Here is a 20,762-nt window from a genome sequence, read left to right as displayed (position 1 = left end):
CCCGTAGAAATTCCCCCTCCGGAAAATACATCTTGCACCAAAAAGAGATAAAGCCAACCCCCTTTCCCAAAACCAAGAAACGATTCAGTAAGAAACACGTTCTTTAATTGTAAAAATAGACTTAAGTTATTATTTTACACTGTATTTTTGTTCTTTTACACATTACATTTGCAATGCAAAAAAGCTATTTAAAATCTGATCAATAAAATAATCTATCAAGTTACTATTTTCAATATTCAAAGGAACACAGTGTCACCGTAGTTTGGATCTGCGCGCGCATAAGTCTGGTATAGACTGGGTTAGTTCAGTCTCTAATGTGAGTAAGACAGAACGGGATTTCGCAATCACAACCTTTTTTCCGCAGTTTCATTGTCAGACCCCAGGTGAAGTACCTATATGGTCTTCTTGGTTTCACTTTTTAACTAATGAAGCCAGATAGCACCAGAAACACAGATAATTTAGTAAAGAAAGAGGCACCGTGAATATAACGAAAATTTCACCAAGCTCAGAGTATCAGTTAAACAGATTTGGTGAGATTTTGCCAAATTGTAAAATTCGATATTACTTGCATCTCTGGGCATAACAACACCATTACAATTACTCATTCACTGTTCAACCTTGAGCAAACGGACTGGGGCTTCAAATCTTCCCAGGTCCCTTAGTAAAAAGGATTTAAATCACCGCCAGTAGTATAAACATGTATCGTCCTCAAGAAACTGTTTCTACTAATCAATAAAATGGTTCAATTCCACTGAGGACTTGTATCAGGCTCTTGACTGCAGGTTCATTTTCTGAGCTATCGCGGCAAATTCCTTGCTCCCAGAGGCTCCTTTCTGCTTTACGTACTCCAAAGTGCGAACCTGTTGACGTCCAAATACACGATCATCAATGTACAACATTCACTTAACCTTTCTTAGCGCTTCACTCGCGTACGCGCTGCATAATGTAGCGTCCGATTCGAGATAATTCAAAAGGAAAGCACTGTTCAATTGCCGCAGCTGGATTAGCTCAGTCGGTAGAGTGCTTGACGGCAGAGCGGGAGGTCGCGGGTTCGATTCCCGGGACAGGACCAACCCTCAGGGTCTTAAAATGACTGACAAATGAAAGCACTACCTTTGCCCTACAAATGGCTAAACCTTGGCGTGGCTCGGATGACCAAGTAAAATGGCGGTTCCCAATTAGTACTACCGTGCTAAATACATTGACACTCAAATGAAAGGCAATTTTTTTTTGCCCTCATTTAGATATTTACAGTTTAGTATTTCACTCAGACTGCGAGATTAAAACCACATTTTAAAGTACTAATACACCCAGCGAAATACTTACTGTGTATTTAGTGTTGCCAAAACCGTGCTTCTGAGCGAGATTCCACAAATTCAGCGCCAGGGTTTGCAACTGAGCCTGCAAAAGGTCAGCGTGGCACACCATCCTTATAATAAACAAGAACAGACCCCACTTAGCTACGTCATCGGTTCTTATTTTTGACTCAAGCGGTGTTTACGGAAAGATACTGAGCATTTACCTGTTAAAGAATCCAATGGCAATTGCCGCCTGCTTTTTTAACTCCTAATTGGGAAATACAGAACAACAAATAACATGACGTCAAATTATTACAGAGGCGTTCTATTTTCCAGCTTCCTTTGACGCGAAGGAGTATAACGTAAAAGAGATCTAAAAAAAGTATGACAGAACACCCCAACCCCCACCCCCCAACCTAGCCTTGGTTCTGATTTCATCTGTTACCTTCGTATCCTCAAAGCGTGAGTTCTTAAACTGAGGCTGATTTAAGGACATCAAAACATACGGTAAGACAGAGTACTTCAAACAACTGATGGACAAATTGCACTTACTTCGTCAGACGTTAGAGATTTCAAATGCTCAAATACTGCCTCCATTAACGTAGAAACCATATGACTGATTTCCGCCAGAAACTTCTTGTCACAACCGTAAAGTCGGTCGTTTGAATCCACTGCGGACAAAAAGAAAGAAAGAGAAAATTTGTGTCAATAGGCAGAGTTTTATCTTACATTGAGAGTGTTTCAGTCGCATCCAAATAAAAAATTCCTACCTTTTTCGACGTGATAGATGAAATAATCCTGGGGAAATAAGGTATTGACACAGGTCAGAGTGGCTTTGTAACTGGCGATCAAAATGAAGTGAGGCCGTCTTCTAAAAAACTAAAGCTAACCTGACTCATGGCGGAAAGAAGGCCAATGGCGTTGAGATAAATGGTCATTTTAGAGCCGCCATGTAACTCCCAGGTGTATTCCTGCACAACATTCAGCAGACCTCGCACCAGATACAAAGCTCCTTGATCAGGTGAATCCTACAATCAACAAAACACTAAGATCAGCTCAATTAACAGTGGTGGATGGATATATTTTGACACCAACCTCTCTTACTTCTTACATAAAAATCACCTTGATCTTGAACTGAAATATTTGAAATAAATCATATTTTGAACCGCGTATAAGCAGACTAACAAAAGTTTAAGAAAACAAACAAATAAAATTACTAACAACGGAAAAACTGAAGGACTTTTTATATTCTGAAAACTGAGACGTACTCGTACTACTGCAAGTACAAGAATAAGGCAGTAGTGCTTGTTCTAACTATAACACAAGTACTACACCACCCACCGGTACCACCAACAGAGTGGAAAAGAAATTGTTCATGTACTCCACAAGGAATGGTTCCGAGGGCTTCACCTTGTGATCGATTTCTAAATGATAAATAGATCAGTCTAAGGAGAGTTTGCTCTCATTTACGTTTACTGATGTTACAGTAACCTTAAGTGCTTTACTAGGCGTAAGGTGTTCCATCATAACGAAATATTTTTAGACGCACTACGGAACAAGAGAGGTATCCCGGATTTCCAATAGTAAATATGCAAAATAATCCCCCTGAATCCAGAAGATCAACATCATTTGTCCCTTTTTAGTGCCTTTTTTATCATGCGTTCTGGAAATGAACTGTTCTCGTCAACGATATGGTGTGGCTAAACGGAAGAAAGTATTTGTTTAGTTTCCAAGACTACTACAGTGGAATCCGGTTTATACGGACAACAAGGGGACACGCCACAGTGTCCTTATTATCAGGGTAGGTAGGTAAATAAGTAGTTTATTTGTGCACGTAAACACCTAGGAGCTAACAATAAAGCTCGTTCGAACGTGGACGTGATATAGAAAAAAGACCTAAGTAAAAACTAAAACTACGTAAGATCCAATATCTATTATTTACAACATAAAAATATATATTCATATATTAAAAATAGTAGTAATGATAAAATAAGTTACAGTGATTTTACTTCAAAGGTGAAATAGATAGTAGACTACTATGCAGTATTACACTCTAATTTCATTGTTTTCTTTTGTTAGCTTGTAACGATTTGGCACTAACTGTCAGATATTGTTTCACGGGTTAAGTAAAATCACTCCAGTTACAAATAAAAGTTAAAAGCTGGTACAGAGATTCTAAATTTAACTTTTGTAGAGCCTTTTCAAATACTTAAAGATTATCGAAGCTTCTAATAAATAACGATATCTTATTCCTCAGCTTGCTAGCGATAAATGAAAAGGATTTATGCATCCACTCAGTGTTAAAATGAGGTTGTACCAAGTACTGCCCTTACCCATCAGACTATAACAAACATCCCTTAAATTCAGAAAATCAGGTGAGTGTATTAAGCGGGTTCTTTGAAAATAAAGTCACAGACACATGTGTTATCGATATAAAGATACAAAGGAGCAACGAGTGACTGAAGGAGAAAGCCAAGCAAGTGAAAATGGTTTAATGGGAGGCAGAAAACGTTTTTGAAAGAGCCACAGTAGTAGGGTCAAACAGCGGACGAAAGACGAGCTGAGTAATGAAATAAAATCGTATTAACCCGTAGAAATTCATTTTTTGAACAGAGTACAATGTTGACATTTAGCACACAATGAGAATAGACAGTGCACGGATAACCAGTGTCCGAAAAGCGGGGTTCAAAATACAGGAGAGTTTGTGGCTCGGAAAACAGAAAAGTGTCCGTTGTCCGTATTAACAGGTGTCCGTAACAAGCCGGTTAATTCTAAAGAAAATTTATGACCTGTCCGTATTAAGCGGGTGTCCTTAGACCAGGGTTCCACTGTAATGCTATCATCATCAACCCTTTAACGTTCTGTGAATCAGGAAATATCAAGGAGAGGACAACAACTCAATACTGAGCCCCAGACTTACCAATCGTACGAGGTACTTCTGGAATAAGACTAATGGAGGCCTTGAAAAAGGCATCCGCTGAAAGAGTAGAAAAAAACATGGTAAATTATAGTTCAATCGGATTCGCAGGAACCTTTAGCTTCGGGGGCGTGTACTAAAATCTGTACGCTCCTAGAAAACTAAGCCGGGAATGAGAAATTGTTCGTATGGCATTGAAACAGGGACTTTGCGAAACATCTACGGCGACGGTATCGGGAGCGTCAAAAAACAATGGTTTAATTGCTCAAAAAAACTTTGCAGGTTTCAACACGCTTTCTTCTGTAAATTTCTTTGCCGTCTTCTGCACAACTACGACATGTTGAAACAACCATGGCAACTTTTAGGATTGTTGAGAACGAGAATAGCATGCCAAAAAATGTTACTGCATCTGTCTTGACGCAGACGCATTCCCCTCTCAACGTTCAGAAAACTGAACAAGACGGAATAATCGCAAAAAGGTTGGAAGAAGCGAGGTCAGTATTTCAGTGAGGTTTCAGTTGGTTTGGTCGCGTTTTTGTTTACCGCTGCTCACCTTGACTTAGGGCTTGGTTTGCCATGGCAACCTGCCCGGACAGGAGGTAGAGTTTGAGGCGGAGGAAAACATCATCTATGGAGGGGATAGTGATGAAACAGAACGCCACACAAGCCTGCGGAAGTGTAGAAAGATACAATTAAAACTCCAAAAGAAGCTAAATCCTAGTTCCGTGTCTCTTACATAGTGGTTTATTTTCAATATATTTTCCTTTAATCTGGTACATTGAGAGCGGAGTCAGGTTAATGTACAATGACTGTACGCAATTTTCGACGATTTGCCGGGAAAGATAAGAAATGATTTGTGCAAACAGCTAAGGGGGGCCAAGGTGGCGCAGTGGTGAAAGCGCTCGCCTCCCTCCGATGTGGCCCGAGTTCAAATCCCGGCGTCGACGCAATATATTGGTTGAGTTTGTTGTTTGTCCTCTCCTTTGCTGGGAGAGGTTTTTCCCCGGGTACTCCGGTTTTCCCCTCTCCTCAAAAACCAACATGTCCAAATTCCAATTCGATCTTGAACGCAAGGACACGTTTCAACGAGTTCATAAGAACTCCTAAGTGCTCCGTTGGTGAGCAAATTATAATTACAAATTACAATTACAAATTCTTTACAATTACAATTACACTTACAAATTGACCCCTAACATTTCAACCAAGAAAGGTTAATCATAGCCAGGGGCGGATCCAGATAATTCAGAAAGAGCAGAAAGGACATTTGTCAGCTATGGAGGAGCCCCTAGACCCCCCCCTCTGAATCCGCTTATGATAGCCATTGCCGTGCTATAAACCATGTTCACAGAAGGGGAAACAATTTTAAAAACCTCGGTCAAGAAGACAATTGTTCAGAAAATTAATACATGTACCAAAAATTCAGAATAAGATTTAGGATATTTTGGACTGTTTGCCCCGGTCATGCTTCAGAGAATTTGCTGATGTATAGAGCATTCTTACCCTGATAAATGAGGAGGTTTTTCGAGTATGATTTCCTTTTACTACTTGGCGAGTCCTCATGGCCAGCAAGTTCACACTCTGTTAAAAAGATCAAGGTAAGACAGGACCTTAGTCACCCGGGAACCTCCACACCCAATATTCAAAGCTTGGTTGTTTGTCTGCTACTACCTGAACGAGCATTACTAGGACACTTTCCAGATTCGAGAACGATGAACGAGCATCCACATACGAATCCAACTGCCTTTCAAAATCACGACCAAAGTCAATCTGCAACATTAAGACGTGACAACGAATTACAAGGCAACGCCGTTACATGGTTTACCCTGCACGCAACCTACAGTACCCTTGTTTTTTCTTGGTCACACATGTATTTTGACGGAAAGGAGGCAACTAAACACACAGAAAGTGATATCGGAAGTGGAAACTATACTTCTGCTAAGTTACCGTTTCAACCCACGATCACTCTCCGTTCTGATACATGGTTGCCTTGTCCCTTTCTCTCCGACATCATCAGAACATCATCATCAGTAAGAACAAGTCATCAAGGCGCATTCAACACACCTACCTTACGCAGAAATCCAGTGATAAGATGACCAAGAAGCCTTTTCTCGTCAATAAGAGTTAAAGCGCTGTTAAAATAAAAGAAAAGGACTATAAAATGTGCTCCAGAAAAATCTGGACTTTAAGAAAAGTGGGGTTTACAATCGGGTTTACACTACAAGCTATAGCACGTGAGAAAAATACAATCAATGCCCATGTAAGTCCATAACGTTACATAAAATCAGAGTTACTAAAGAAAAATCAACCGTAAAACGGCACAACATCTAAGCCTTGAATACAACATGGCCTCTCTTTGGAAATAACGGAACAACAGTGCTTGGAGGCTTAAAATCGAATATAATACAAACTGATTGAAATTTACTTTTATTCAGAATAGCGTTTTGTTTTCAATTCAGTTGTGGAAACTTGAATGTACAAGGCAATTAAGATAAGGTACCGGGGTAAGGTTCAAGCTTGACAGTGACGTCACTGCCATCAGTGCCAGGCAGCGACAACAAAGTTATTATTTACAGATTTTCCTGTCCTGTTCTGAACTGGCAAGCACATGAAAAACGCCAAATTTAATTCTTCCTGGCCATTTAAACGTGGCCGAGGCTGATTAAAAGACACTGCACTATAAAATGGTGTACCTTTAAGACAAGCCACTATGTACATGTCCAAGCTAACATTTTATATATTACCGTAAACTTTCTTTGTTACTTACTTGACAGAGTCATGCAATGTTTTACAGATAAACAACAAGGCATTCACCACAACTGGGTCGTCAGAGGTCTCCTCTTGATATCTGCAACACAATCACGTTTACTAACAATATAACTGTTAATCCTGTACAATGAGAAAGTGTTTTATTATACGTTTTTGTAGCTTTTGCTCATCGTCACTTTTGTTTGTTTTATTATCCTTGTTTCCAGTCCTTTCTATTTCTCGTGGACGAGGAATCGCAAGAGCCTTTAAGGTTTTTTAAAAATCTACATCTACAATCTACACATCAAAGGCGACATATCACAAGTTTCACACCATTATAGGTAAAAAAAGACAAACAAATACAAAAAAACAAAATGATTAAAAATTAAGCGGGTTATTCAAGTTAAGCAAAGAAGCAGCATAAAAGTTCTTACAAGTTTAAATTGTAAGTCAAACTTGTTGACTTTTAAAAACGTGATCTGGAAGAGAGATTCAAGCGTTGATCGGTACCAGGCCATTAACTGTACTAGTACGCATTACAGCGAAGCTCTCAGCAAACGGGAAACCGCCGGTTATGACACTAGCTTAGATTTGTAGTTTGCAATAAAAAGGCTTATTGAAAATGAAAACTGAAGCTAAACTGTGATAGCCAACAACCTGATTAAAAATGTAGACATTGCCCTGTATGAGCTACTCACTTCACGAATGCCTCCACGATCACTTTACACACGTCTACTTTGATAGATTCTTTCTGGAACATATCCAAGAAAGGCAGAAATTTGTCCTACAATTAAAAAGCAAACAAACAAACAAACAAATTCAGTCTAGGGCGAATTCAAATAATGTCACGGTTTTCAAGTCGGTGTACATGTTGTGGTTCAATTTTATCATTGGATTAAATCTTATTTCCCTTTGTTTTAGGGTATGGTAATGTATGAAAATGATTGTAAAACAAACTAGAAAATTTAAATCAAGGATAAAATTGAACCTCAACATAGACATTCAAACAATAAAATCTCTTCCGTCTGGGAAATATGCTTTGTTCTGTGCAAACACTTAATATCACTATTCCACTGAAATATTTCTCCATTTCTTTCTATTTTTAATACCCCGGCTGATTTTTCATGACGCCTAAAGCCGACCAAACTGGAAGATATACTTCAATCGTTCAATAGTAAAACATCCTTCTCGATCTGCATCATTTCTTTAGTCATACTAATTCCCTGACTTATCCACTAATTGTTCATTGTAAGGGTAGACCTGCATGACCGCCTTGACCCAGCGCTGTTACCATTCGTTACAACTCTTACCATAAAGCACGTTCATATAAATTAAGACTTTCTGAAAGAACTACGAGAAAGAAGTCACTCACCATAGAAACTAGAACTGAAAAGTCATGCATGTGATCCAGTACTTTGGACATGATGGCTTGGAGCTGAAAACAAAATTAATGGAATGCACCGTTTATATATGCGAGCCGAAGCACTGAAATCTCTAAGAAGAAATACTCATATAGAACATAATTATTTACCTGAGGATAGTGATGTTCAAATGCTCTTTCTGGTGTCATATGCTTGACAACGTCACCGAGGAGGGTGTTTATCTCGCGTTTCTTTTAAAGAGAACAAAGGAAGTAAAGTAAATAAATTAAATTAACCATAAGATTTATTTCGAAATGTCTTCGTTTCAAAAATAAAGAATGGAGTTTCTGAAATGCTGCACATTTCACTCACTCAATCATTCAATCAATAGCCTTTACTGACACATGGTAATAGTTACGAGTGTTAGACGACCTGTCTACACGTCCTGAATAGAACATGTGTGCTAAGCAGGGTTGCAGACGTGGCTGACGAGCAATTACTATAAACGAACTTTTCCAGTACTAACTGCTCAGATAGCTACTTAGGTAACAACAAGGATGCTTTTAATGCCCTTTCTGTTACCTTTTCGGCTACGCTTATGATAAGTGAAACAATACCCACTGCCGGCTCGTTTATGCCCTCTCTTCTGGGAACACCTCCTCAGTTATGTACTACAACGCTAACCAACAAAACTGGGTAAAGATTATACGGTCCTCGTCCTTTTATTGAACTTTATGAAGGCAATCGCGTCAATTTTGCAATGTCAAATAAAAAGACGGTATCCTTCTGGCAAATTTGGCTGGATAATTAACAATAATTGGATGAGGCTGAATATCAACTTAAGAATTATGGACCTCACGAAAGATGTTATCCGCCGAGGCCCATTAGACCCGACGGAGGCGGATAACACCCTCCGAGAACTCCATAATTTTTCAGATGATACAAAAGCCGAATTCAATAATTGTTTTACTATTCATTCAAAATAATTCATAGTTTAAAGACAAGCTAAAACATGCTGACCTCCATCGATGTTAAAATAGGTAGGTAGGTAGGTAATCTTTATTTATGCACTGTGTTACTAATTCATCAGGGATGAAACAGGGGCGTAGATAGGGGGGGGGGGGGGGTCCTGGGGTGCCCGTGACCTCCCCTTGGTAGGCCTTCTTTTGAGCAAACAACCTACAATATTCAGGTGGCGAAAACGCCATGACAATATCTTCGCAGTAAAAGCCATTGTTAAAAGCCCACTTTTTTAAAATTTGTTTTTTTGTAAAGTATTTTCGTCAACGGCTCTTGTTAATATGGGCCTTCATGCCGCGATAATACAACTGAGCCCGCTGATACACGAGGGAGAGCAGCGCTATAAACCATATATAGTCGGCGATCCCCGGATGGTGTCCCTGCTGTGACCCCCCCTTTGAAAAATCCTGACTACGCCCCTGTGAAATACTCTAAAAAATTTAAAACCTTAATTACATTTACTGGGTTCCGCCAAATCATCTTCAATAGACCTTATTCACAACACTCACCATCTTTACACGCGCTTAAGGACTGACGGGATAAGAGGAATGTCACGTGGATTCTCAGGGGGCAAACAAGTGATAAAAATCGGCCAATGCACAGAATCAGGCAGTAGCTGGTTACTTACTGTGAAGTGCTTACAGACGTACTCGATCCAGGCCTCTGCGCAGCTGATGTAGTTCTGGGGAGAATTGAAGGAATAATCAACTCTTCTGCGTCTACTGGTCGTTTTTATAAAACAGGATCAGGAAATTTGTCGTGATACGAATTTATTCCACTTGAGACTGTTTGTTATGACTTAATAAAACATAAGTGTTTCATGATAACAAGCCTTGCTGGTTAAAGGAAGTCAAACTCACCGCCGGGTCTTTCATTTTCATCACCACTTTCCAGACCTAACAGAAACAACGTGCTTGATTAATTCATATTGTACACAGATTATGACAAAATGCATTGTCAAAGTGGTCTTAGTTAAATTAGAACAGAAAGAGTTCAGGGCTAGTAAATACCGACTGCTGGACCGGCGGAGTAGCAGCCTGACATCACACTTGAGGTATCTCCTCAACTCTTATCGCTCTCGAAAGAACTCACGTCTATTCGTTCAATTTTTGCCCGTAATTGCACGTCACAAGCCACCAAAAATAACATGTTTCTTTTTTAACATGCATGTTTTTAAACTGAATATTAAAACAACAAACACGCAGAAAAACTCTCGGAAACTTAAGATGGCTAATGAGCAAACGACAAACTTTTCAGCGTTTTTCTAACAGTGGCACACATGGAAGTTGAAAATCAATCACACGTAAATTACCTCGCTCAAAATTTGTAACCTCTGTGATTCAGGAGGATCGCAAAGACTTAAATTCAGTCCAAGAGATCTGTAAAGGTGGTGCTAAGTATAAACAAAATAACAATTAAAACAGTTAATAAACCAAGTCTGTAGTTTTTGTGTTAATCAGGCTGTGTGTTTTAACTGATTAATGGCTTGTGTGCCAAATGCTACCGTGTCACTGCCTTCTTATAACTTTGTTTGTGGAAGGCAAAACATGTTATACAATGCCTTCATCTTTTTATCTACTCTTGGAAAAGGAATCGAAGACACCGCATTTGTAACAAGCAAAAATGTCACAGTTACCTTTGGAAAACCTGCTTCCTCACAATTCCTGATGAGTTCAGTGAACTGCAAAGCCCTGTATTGAAAAATAGTTACACAAGTCACGCGGATAGTTTGGTTCTCTTAGTGCTGCAAAACTGAAGGTAAATTAACCTGTACGCAGTATCTTGTGTGTTAAAGAGCGAAATAAAAAAAATACTCTGAATACCACAACACTACGTTAATAATAGGTGGGTTGACAGTAAAAGTGTCTTGCTTGATCCCATTTACCCCTTTGGCGTTGACCTACTACCTTTTTTAGATATCTTCTTTTTCTCAACCCTTCCTTGACAGTCAAGCAAACGGGTAGAATTACTGTATTGTGAGGGGATCTGGCGAAGAAAGTCCTCCGTTCGCACGCTACAGTCTCTCCGAGTATTTAGGTGTCTCACAACAAGCAGTCCGCAGCGGTCTATGGAGTAAACTGTATACGTACCTTTCTGCAATGTATTCTGGTTTGAATGCTGTGATAATCGAGTTTAACAGCAAAGCACTGAGATAAAAAGAAAAACACAAAACTTGAGGGGGAAACCTGGAACAGATCAAGCAAACAGCTGAACCGCACGAGCAGATGGTTTACTGACCTGTTACATTCTTGCTTACAGCGATTCAAAATATCGGTAAGGGTGGACTGGTTAAATAAGCAAACAAGCACACTTTAGTTCAATGTCTCCGGCCCTTTTAACCATTACTTAATTGTTTTTTTAAAAATTTTTGTTGAATTTTCAAGAAAACTCATAGGTGTCTAGAATGATGATGGTTTATGCCTGCGATAGTAATAAAGTCTTCTAGAAATTGTGCAAGGGGGATCAAACAAAAGCAGTTTGCAATGTGACTTACTTCAGGACTCTTTTGTGCAATACACTGTAAGATCCAGTCTAAAGCAGGTGGATACAGCTGAAGGTACTGAGGCATCTCTGAAATTACACAAGGAAAACAATGTTGTCTTTACCGGCCAACATGTCCAAAAGTATGTTATAGACATACCAAACAAAACCAAGATCGGGCCAGATAGCGGGATCAACCCTTGTAACTCACTAAATAACGGGGTTACAGGGTTGATCCCCTCCCTTCTCAAGAGGCGACGAGGACGACAGTAACGAAATATTGACAAGCGTTTCTTCAACTGAACTCATCACCATCATTCCAACTTGCTCAACTTGTAAACTGTAAGCAGATCCTTTAGTCTGAATACTCAACAAGGACTGTATCGAAGATAAGAAAAAGAAATCAAACATTGCCCTTGTATTATCAGCTAAACGTCCGATACTTTGCCGACGTTTTCTTTGCTTCTGCCGTCGCCTATTGTCCTCTAGTGAACAAGCCATGTTATCATTGGTAACGAGACCTTTAGTCATGGTAGATGCCCTGGACTAAGTTGCAGACCGAAAGTCAAGCCCAGCTGAATTTACTTCAAAACATCGGAAAAGGGTTAACAGTAAAAAAATTGTCTTTTATAGTCTTGTATAAATGGCATGGCTCGTGGTTGTGGTTTCTGAATAATGCGGAGTTTTACCATTCCCTTTATCGCTTGTACTCACCAAGTCGTTGTTCAGCAAGGATATTCTGTACTGTATCACTCTGAAGCTAAAAATGATAATGATAAAAAAGAAAGGATAGGATAACATTTTCGACAAAGTATAATTTGTTTCCGAGGAAAACCATACCTAACAGTAATATTCTCGCGCGATCCTTCCTACAGGATTTTGCACCGACTACACTTGATTTAAGATCTCAACGGCTCCTTTGTTTATTGTACTGTGAATGACCATTTTTTTTTTGGTAGCCCGCGTGGCAAGCCGCGCTTCCACTAGAGTTATTGAGCGAAAGTTGGAGTGAGACAGGTAGGGGGAGGGGGAGGGGAGAAGAGGAAACGCTTGACTGCAAACCCCGCTGGCAAGCGTTTCCTTCTCTCCCCTCCCCTCCCCATTTCATTTACTTTTTTTGCTCTCGTTTCAGCTTTCGCACAGTAACTCGAGCGGAAAAACTAGTTACGCAGCGGCAGGCTACTAACTTGAGCGTGTTGGCTATGCGTAATTTAATACCTGTTTATAACTGACGATGAAGCTGAAAAGGTTCTCAATCAGATGATCACGAACATCAGGTGCGACGAGTATACCAACCTGACAAAATCAAAGATCATTTCAGACGCAGTTCCATTAAGGAGCTCAATATTACATGAAGCAAACTACTAAGCATTTGATTCCATTTTTTCTTTATTATATCTAAAACGATCGATCGGAGTAGGTTGTAAAGTATCCTTCGAACTTGAATATTTGGTATAAATACCTAAATGTTAAATAAACGTGTAAGATACTGCACTCACTCTGCAGATATAGGTCCTAGCATATATCGCCACAAGAGGATCACCAATGCCGCGAATCATCTTTGTGAGACGAACAAGACCCTGTGAGAACTCTCTGAAATTACAAGAACATGACGACTCATAGTACAGTTTGCAATCCAGCTAAAAAAGCCATTCAATACTATAGAGCAATAATGACTTTTTTTTTGGTACACGTAAAACAATTTAAGGGCGCAACTTACCCAGATGTTAAGAAATTGTAGCATTTCAGGATTGCCGTCTCCACATAGCTTCAAAAAGTCAAGGTAAGTTATCAAGACTGAATAACCACTAAACAGAAATCATGTTCCAACAAAATAAGTGCATGTTTGTTCCAAAAAATGGTGGAACGGGTTAAAAAAAATGCGCAAAATTCCTACTTGAAGAATTTTTCTTGGAGTGTTAAACACTCCCTGACATTCCCTGTATTCAGTCCCATGCGCTGTGCTTTTTCCTTCTTGGAAACAAAAGAAATGCGATTCATACTTCGTTTTTGGCTTTGTCTCCAAGTACTAATTTGTAGTGAAAGGTACTCAAAAGTATTGTTTGAACAGGATACAATCGAGGGATAAGTTCCCGCACTGAGGCAATCTTGTAAAACCAGTTTCGACAGGTTTCCTTAGCAGAGTCGGGTACCTGGTCAGGGGTGAAATTTTCTGACAAACAAAAAATAATGGATGTAATGCCGTTAAACATTAAAAATTAAACTGGATAGTAAAAACAAAGTTCTGGGAAAAGATAAAGACAATACATGTATCTTAAGACAAAACATTAAAATAAGGTGACCTGCGATGGAACGTTAGTCACTTCAGCACTAACAGAAGACATGCAGCCAGAACATGACTCAGTTAAAGAGCCATTCACCAAAAGAAGCATAAACATTGCTCACAGACAAAATAAAGACTTGTCTTTCTTTTCATATAATTAATAATACTGATACCAATATTATTACAGACCATTAATTTTTTCCTACCTGGAAGCATGGTTGGCATATTACTTCCTGGCATAAAAGTGCTGGATTTGCGGAATATTCTTTCATACACAAGCTTCCCTGCAACCATTAAACAAAGTCACTTGATTTAAGATTTACAATGCAAAGAGCAGTTAACATGACATACATTGAAGAAGCCCGCACATTCAAATGAAGAAGTTGCAGAGGAAAAGCACTGGTTGCATACCAGTTAGAATCTAATACAAGTTTATACAATGTTTATTCGATGGGCATTAATATTACAGCTGTACCTACGACCTGTCAAAGAACAGACACACCAGCGCCTGATTTCAAAGAGAAAATATCTTTATTTTGGGATGTCAAATATGGTGAACAGATTTGATCATGACAATTGGAATATAAAAATACAAAAAATCACCAGCGTGAATCGTGAATAAAAATATATATGAAAGCGGATGTTTTGGAGTTTTGAAAATGTTTGCACAATAACTCAATTTGCTATGTGTCTGTTTAGTCACCAATCAAAAAACATTGGTGACTAAATTGGAAATTTGCTTGGTGCAAGTTTATATTTCACACTGACCATCATTCCGGCTACTGAGCTAAGGGAATTCCTGCTGATTACAAACTCACCAAATGTATCCAAGATGTCTGTAACAAGAACAAATTTGCTGGGATAAAACTGAATTACAGACACATCCGCAAGAAGCTTAGCACACTGCCGGCAAATGAAATACAACAATATAAAATAGAAATACCAGTAAATACAGTACATCTAGTCAAGTAAGGCAAAAAATGTTGAACAAAATAATTCCAAATTAAATTAACAAGGTTAAATATCTTAACTGGTAGAAGGCATACACCCTGTACTACTTGCCAAGAAATGCATGACTGAGGAGCTCAGAAACTCACCACAACCAGTCCTCAAAGCAACAGGTAAAACCCAAGACCTCCAGACTGTAAGTCTTGCATGCTACAAAAACTCAGCCTGGTTGACTCAACTTGTTCAATTGTTTATTTGTTCTCCAGGTTTATTGTTAATGCTACCAAAATGACCTTACAATGCTGCATACTAGTAAGATACTGTAAATTTTAAACTACAGTCTCAGCTGGAGAGTTTTTCCATTAGTTTTGAGGCTTAAAGGTTTGAATATTTTTGGCTTGAGACTAATTAGGAAATTTTGTTAGTAAATCCAAGCTATCACTGTACCATCAGCGAATGTCCTCATAAGGATAACAGAAGGTGTCCATGCTTGCAGCTGCTCACTTGCATCAAAATACAGATAACTGGATTACGAGCTGGACTAACCACACCTAAACTAACCTGAATAGCAATCTTTAAAGCCTTCACTCTCTGATCTGATTCCCAAGCTGAAATTAAAGCCTGTTCACAGCCAACAAAACAATTCATATTAGTTCAAGGGTAGATATTTGTGGAAGGCTCGTTAACAACCTGGGTGGAGAATGGTTTAGGCCAGTGAAATAATCACAAGAAAAATTAAGAGTACAGTATACATAGTATTATTTGATACTTTTCTGTTTCCAACATCTACTAAGCTGCTGATAACATTTTTGGGCCATCTAAAAGAGCCAGAATAAACTTGAAAACTTGACTACCTTGTTCACAAAAATTTGTAGTTTATGCAGGAGATGAAACAATCACTAAATCAGTGATCAGATTTGATTTGCGCATAACTGTTCTATCAGCACTTTTTAAATTTTCATGATATCAAGCACAAAGGAATGCCATCTAATGATATTCAATTATTCAGGGGAGTAGCCTGCTAGCCAGCCTGGCTATGCACAATTTTCTACATCCTCCTTCCCCCCTCCTCCTCCAGCCCTCTAAGATTTGTTCAGACACACATGCATGCACCGTGTGTACAGGTGGCTATGCCCCTATTATTCAAACTCAACTTTTTTAAACACATTTTTCCATATAATTATGATATTGAGTATATCAAAACATCAAACAAGCCGTTACTCTTCATTTTCCCTATTACATGTCTTAACGTGAAATAGACCATGCAAATTCATAACTGGTCTAAAAATTTGACAGGAAAAATTGAGGTAGCGTAAAGATTTAAAGAAGGGATCAAAGTACACTTTGAGAGCGGGAAGACAACACCACAAGATGGAACATGTCCAGTAGAACAGTCATTGCGGCTCAGTTTACATTAGAGTAGTCCATAACATTACCTGATTCAGCTCTTCAATTCTCTTGACATAATCCTGTTGACTAAGATTCAGCATTTCTTTGACAGAACCCTTAGAATAAAAAAAATGAAAAAAAAAAAGAACAATCATTATGGTCCCAACTGTAGTCAATTTAAAATGGTATATTAGATTTGAAAAAAAGAAAAACAATTAAGATGCATCTGAAAGATGATTAAAAACATTTTAACAGAATGAGAAGGCTCTAATTCTTGTTTATGATGAGTTTTAAATCTTGGATTGCTTACTTCTTCAAAGTCATCCAGCTGTTCCAGCCTGTGTTTCACTTTATCTGTGACTGTTGTTTGCTGCTTGATAACAACTGAAAAAGAAAGATGTCAAAATAATAGAAAAAAATTATTAATACCAAAACAATCATCTTTCATGATTTCTGTCTAATAAATCATTAGTAATGACATCAGTAATTAGTAAATAAAATGCCAATTATGTTAAGCTGCAATTTACATAATTTTACTAAGAACAATATCTCCTCCAAGGAAATCCTCTTTTTGGATCAACAAAGATCATAAATCATATCACAATAATTAATGAAATTAAAACTGCAGAAAGAGGATGGATGTCTTAAGAAAAGCAAAATTACAGACATTACATTTGGCAGATAATTGTGGCAAAACTGCTGTCCAACAGTCAGCTCAGTTGTTAGAGTGCTGGTCTGCTGATTAGGAGGTCAAAGCCCAGCCAGACCACCAACCAAGGTCTTAAAAAAAGTGTTAAAATCATACTAGCTATGATTACTAAAACAAACTCTCAGTTTGGATGATCCCAACATGGAAAAGTGACAATAAGCCATTAGCCTTCTCTCGTCTCTCCTCCATCCTTACACATCAGTCAGAAAGGCATTGGCATTGTTCAGAAAGAGCAGGAGCCCAGGCCTCTGTGTCACTGTCTATCTGACTTCAGTACAATAATTGGTCTGGGTGGGCGAAGTGAGATCAGACGTGGACTGAAGTGGCTGCATAGTGCACCTTTATATGCTAACATCCAATCTCACCTCTCTAATCCTTTGACTATTCAGCCAGTGGTTGTGTGAGAGAGAAAACTGGCACTTGTCTTTTTTTTTGGTTCATTTACTTAAGTCAAAGTCATTTTACTTACATTTATCTTTATCACTGGATGACAAGAAACTCTAAAGAAAAGGAAAATAAAATGAAAACATTTTCATTTTATCCTGGTTTTGTGTAATGTACTTTAAATGTAGATCCCAGTTATAACCCTAAGATTGAACAATTTCTAAAGGGCGTTTTGGTAATATTATTAAGGAAGATGACTATTATTTTTACCCGGAACAATAGATGTCTTAAGAAATGCTAAATATTGACCAATAACATTATTTAGATTTTGTTGTTTTAGCTGCTGATGCTTTTTGCCTTTCAAATTAAAGGAAAATTAAACTTTCTTTGTATCGCCACCACCAGACACAATTTTAAAATAACTTGAAAGTAACATAACTTACTGTAGTAATAGAAAGCTTCTCTGATGTTGTGTATTTTGCTAGAATGCCTGATCTTTTGCTAGACCAAGGCTCAAAGAAGTCGTCCTCACTTTCTTTTGTGTTGGCTCCTCGCTTGGGTAAAGATGACTGCAAAAAATAAGGATGATGATGTATATAATTATTTTATGCCTGACTATTATTTGACATTTTTATTTAACCCATTGGCTCCCGGGAATTTTACAGTGTTTGTATGAGAATCTAATGTAAAATACATAATTTCCGTAAGACAGCTGTTCTGAAAAAAAAAATTATGAATTGTAAACTGAAGCTTCACTCCTAAGAGTTCTACTGAAAAAATTTGAGTGCATTACCTGTGCTTGAACCTGCTTTTTAAATTTTCCATACATTTGTCTGTAAAAATTAATCTTCCTGCCAACTAAAATTTCCTGGGAAAAGTTGCAGACAAATAATATATGGAAAATCTAAAGCAAGCGAGTGGAGAAATTTAACCACAGGTATGGTGCCCAAAATTTGTGTAGCTTTAGTTTACAATTTATTTATTTTCAGAACGGCTGTTTTACGGAAATTATCGACATTAGGTCCTCATAAATGATAAAACACTGTTATTTCTCATGTGGTTGCCAAACCTGACAAGATGGCTTCTAAAACCATAATAATAATAATAATATTCTACAATTACAGATGTACATGTACCTTTTCTTTTGTGGTCACTGAGGCAGAAGTAGCCACTGCAGCGGTTTTATTTGATGAAGCCTCCTGAGCTGCAAACATGGAAAGTGGGTCAAGGCCATCAAACGTATCAGCTTTAACTTGAATCAAACTAAGTGGATCTGCAGCAAATGATGCTTTGGATGCACTGGGAGATGCAGCATTCAACTTCTTAAGTGGGCTTTCAATACTCTGCAAAAAAAAAGGAAATATTTGAATTAAATTAACTTTTGTTGCACACATCCAATCATTGCACAAATCTTTTTTTGTTGTATTTATTTTTGAGACTTTAAAAAAAGAAGTTACATGATCAGTCCGCCCTGCCAAACAAATTTCTCAACTTGGCTTCTGCCAGAGGAAAAAGCCAAACTTTACAATTAAATATAATCTGGCTATAATGAATGAAGAATCAAAATTATATTGCGATCCTAAGAAATGAAAGTTGTATAAAGAGAAGAGAAACACAGCAAAGAAAATATCATTTGAGGAAACATCCAACCCTGGTGAATTTTGGAGACTGACAAATTAAGTCTTGAGAACGCACAAGGCCAAGAGCATTGGTCCAATATCTGATCCCAATGAGGAGTTATTAACCCACAACCTAGCTACAGCTGAATATTTTGATGACTTTTTTGTTAATATCAGCAAAGATCTGACTAAGCAGCTTGATCCTCTGGACATTTCATCTCTAAACACCTTCATTGACAGAATCACTCCAACCAAGGACAATGTTGATTTTTCCTGGGAACTTGTAAAGGTTAAGCTAATGAAAGCTGCTAACCCCAAGAAGGCTACCATCCCTTATAATGTATCCTGGAGAGATCTATCCCTGGTTGGTGACTCTGGTACTCACAGTCTCTTAACAATTTTTAGCAAGAGTCTGAGTGACTCATTTTTTCCTTTGAACTGGAAATTGTCATATTAAAGTTTATCTCATCTTTAAGAAAGGCTCACCAACCGACGTTAACAATTACCATGGACACCTATATCCCTCCTCAGCATTCTCCGAAAGATCTTAGAAGATGTTGTTTGTGACACCCTATACAACCACCAGGAGACACACGGCTTGTTAAGTCATAGGCAGTGAGGATTTTGGAAAAACTTCTAAGTCTGTTACCCCACCTGACAGAAACATGGAAAAGTGCTATGGATAATGGTCTAAAAGTGGGTGTGCTTTTCATCGATTTCCGGAAAGCGTTTGACACTGTAAACCACACAATTTCACTGGAAAAAACTAAAGGCAACTGGTATATCAGGCAATCTACTTTCTTGGCTTTCTGACTATATGTCTATGCGTCAGAAGTTTGTTCAAATTTCAGGAAATAAGACAGAATCCAAGGTTCAATATAATTTAGGGCCTCAATTGTTCTCAATGTTTGTAAATGAACTTGCAGAATCAACAATAAATGGGGAGTTATATTTGTTTGCTGATGATACGACCATCTACACCCTTGGCAAGAACATTGATGAACCTGGGTGTTTGTCAAACAAACTTGTAGCTCATGAGTCTAAAACTGAAGCTAGATGCTAAACTCCAGACAGACCTTTGTGGGCCCCCTACCATGAGATATGGCAATCATAAATATAATACAATGAATACAAAGTATCATGTGAATGCCTTGGGCTAACAATCGATAATAGGCTTTCATGGCAAGAGCGAACTAAGAATGTTTGCGACTCTTTCAACAAGAAAGTTGCAGTCTTAAATGGATTAAGTTTTACCGAAGCCAGCCTTGCAAACCATTTGCTATAGCAGAATTGCACCAAGTGGTTTATATGATATTGTAGTCTGGGGCTCTTGTTCTCAATTGTTATTAGGTATTGATCGCATTCACTTAAGGGCAACTAAAATTATTTACAGTTTACCCAGAGACATCCACAGTGCTGCAGTCAGGACTTTACTTCTCTGGAACCCCATCATTCAGTTTTGCATTAAGAGACTGTTATTATTACCATTAGTTTTAATATCTAAACCATAGAACCTCTTAGAGATTTGATAGTTAAATCTAAGTCTAATTTTCATCATAATTTTAGGACGTCTGCAAATATTGAGGTTCCTAGGCCAAGAACTGAAA

General features: G+C 38.2%; 1 protein-coding gene across 1 annotated transcript; it reads right to left on the bottom strand.

Annotated features, from left to right (window-relative positions):
• Positions 1-18,873, bottom strand: LOC140941021 (VPS35 endosomal protein-sorting factor-like). Its single transcript, XM_073389968.1, has 36 exons — positions 18,673-18,873; positions 17,980-18,105; positions 17,622-17,652; positions 16,754-16,827; positions 16,491-16,559; positions 15,616-15,675; positions 14,925-15,009; positions 14,313-14,390; positions 13,899-13,995; positions 13,543-13,590; positions 13,322-13,415; positions 13,041-13,118; positions 12,537-12,582; positions 11,836-11,912; positions 11,580-11,626; positions 11,432-11,488; positions 10,978-11,032; positions 10,654-10,734; positions 10,202-10,237; positions 9,970-10,023; positions 8,492-8,572; positions 8,333-8,395; positions 7,659-7,744; positions 6,980-7,060; positions 6,281-6,344; positions 5,884-5,982; positions 5,716-5,793; positions 4,769-4,883; positions 4,219-4,275; positions 2,640-2,722; positions 2,189-2,326; positions 2,069-2,096; positions 1,851-1,969; positions 1,523-1,566; positions 1,327-1,429; positions 1-860 (listed from the first exon to the last, which is right to left on the bottom strand). The coding sequence occupies exons 1-36, from the start codon at positions 18,748-18,750 to the stop codon at positions 765-767; spliced, it is 2,706 nt and encodes a 901-aa protein (XP_073246069.1). The 5' UTR covers positions 18,751-18,873; the 3' UTR covers positions 1-764.
• Positions 18,874-20,762: the final 1,889 nt, after the last annotated feature.

Source organism: Porites lutea, chromosome 6 (genome assembly GCF_958299795.1).
Source record: "Porites lutea chromosome 6, jaPorLute2.1, whole genome shotgun sequence".
Lineage (NCBI taxonomy): Eukaryota > Metazoa > Cnidaria > Anthozoa > Scleractinia > Poritidae > Porites > Porites lutea.
The sequence above is the reverse complement of the archived record's forward strand: the minus strand, read 5'-3'. Positions and strand labels throughout refer to the sequence as shown.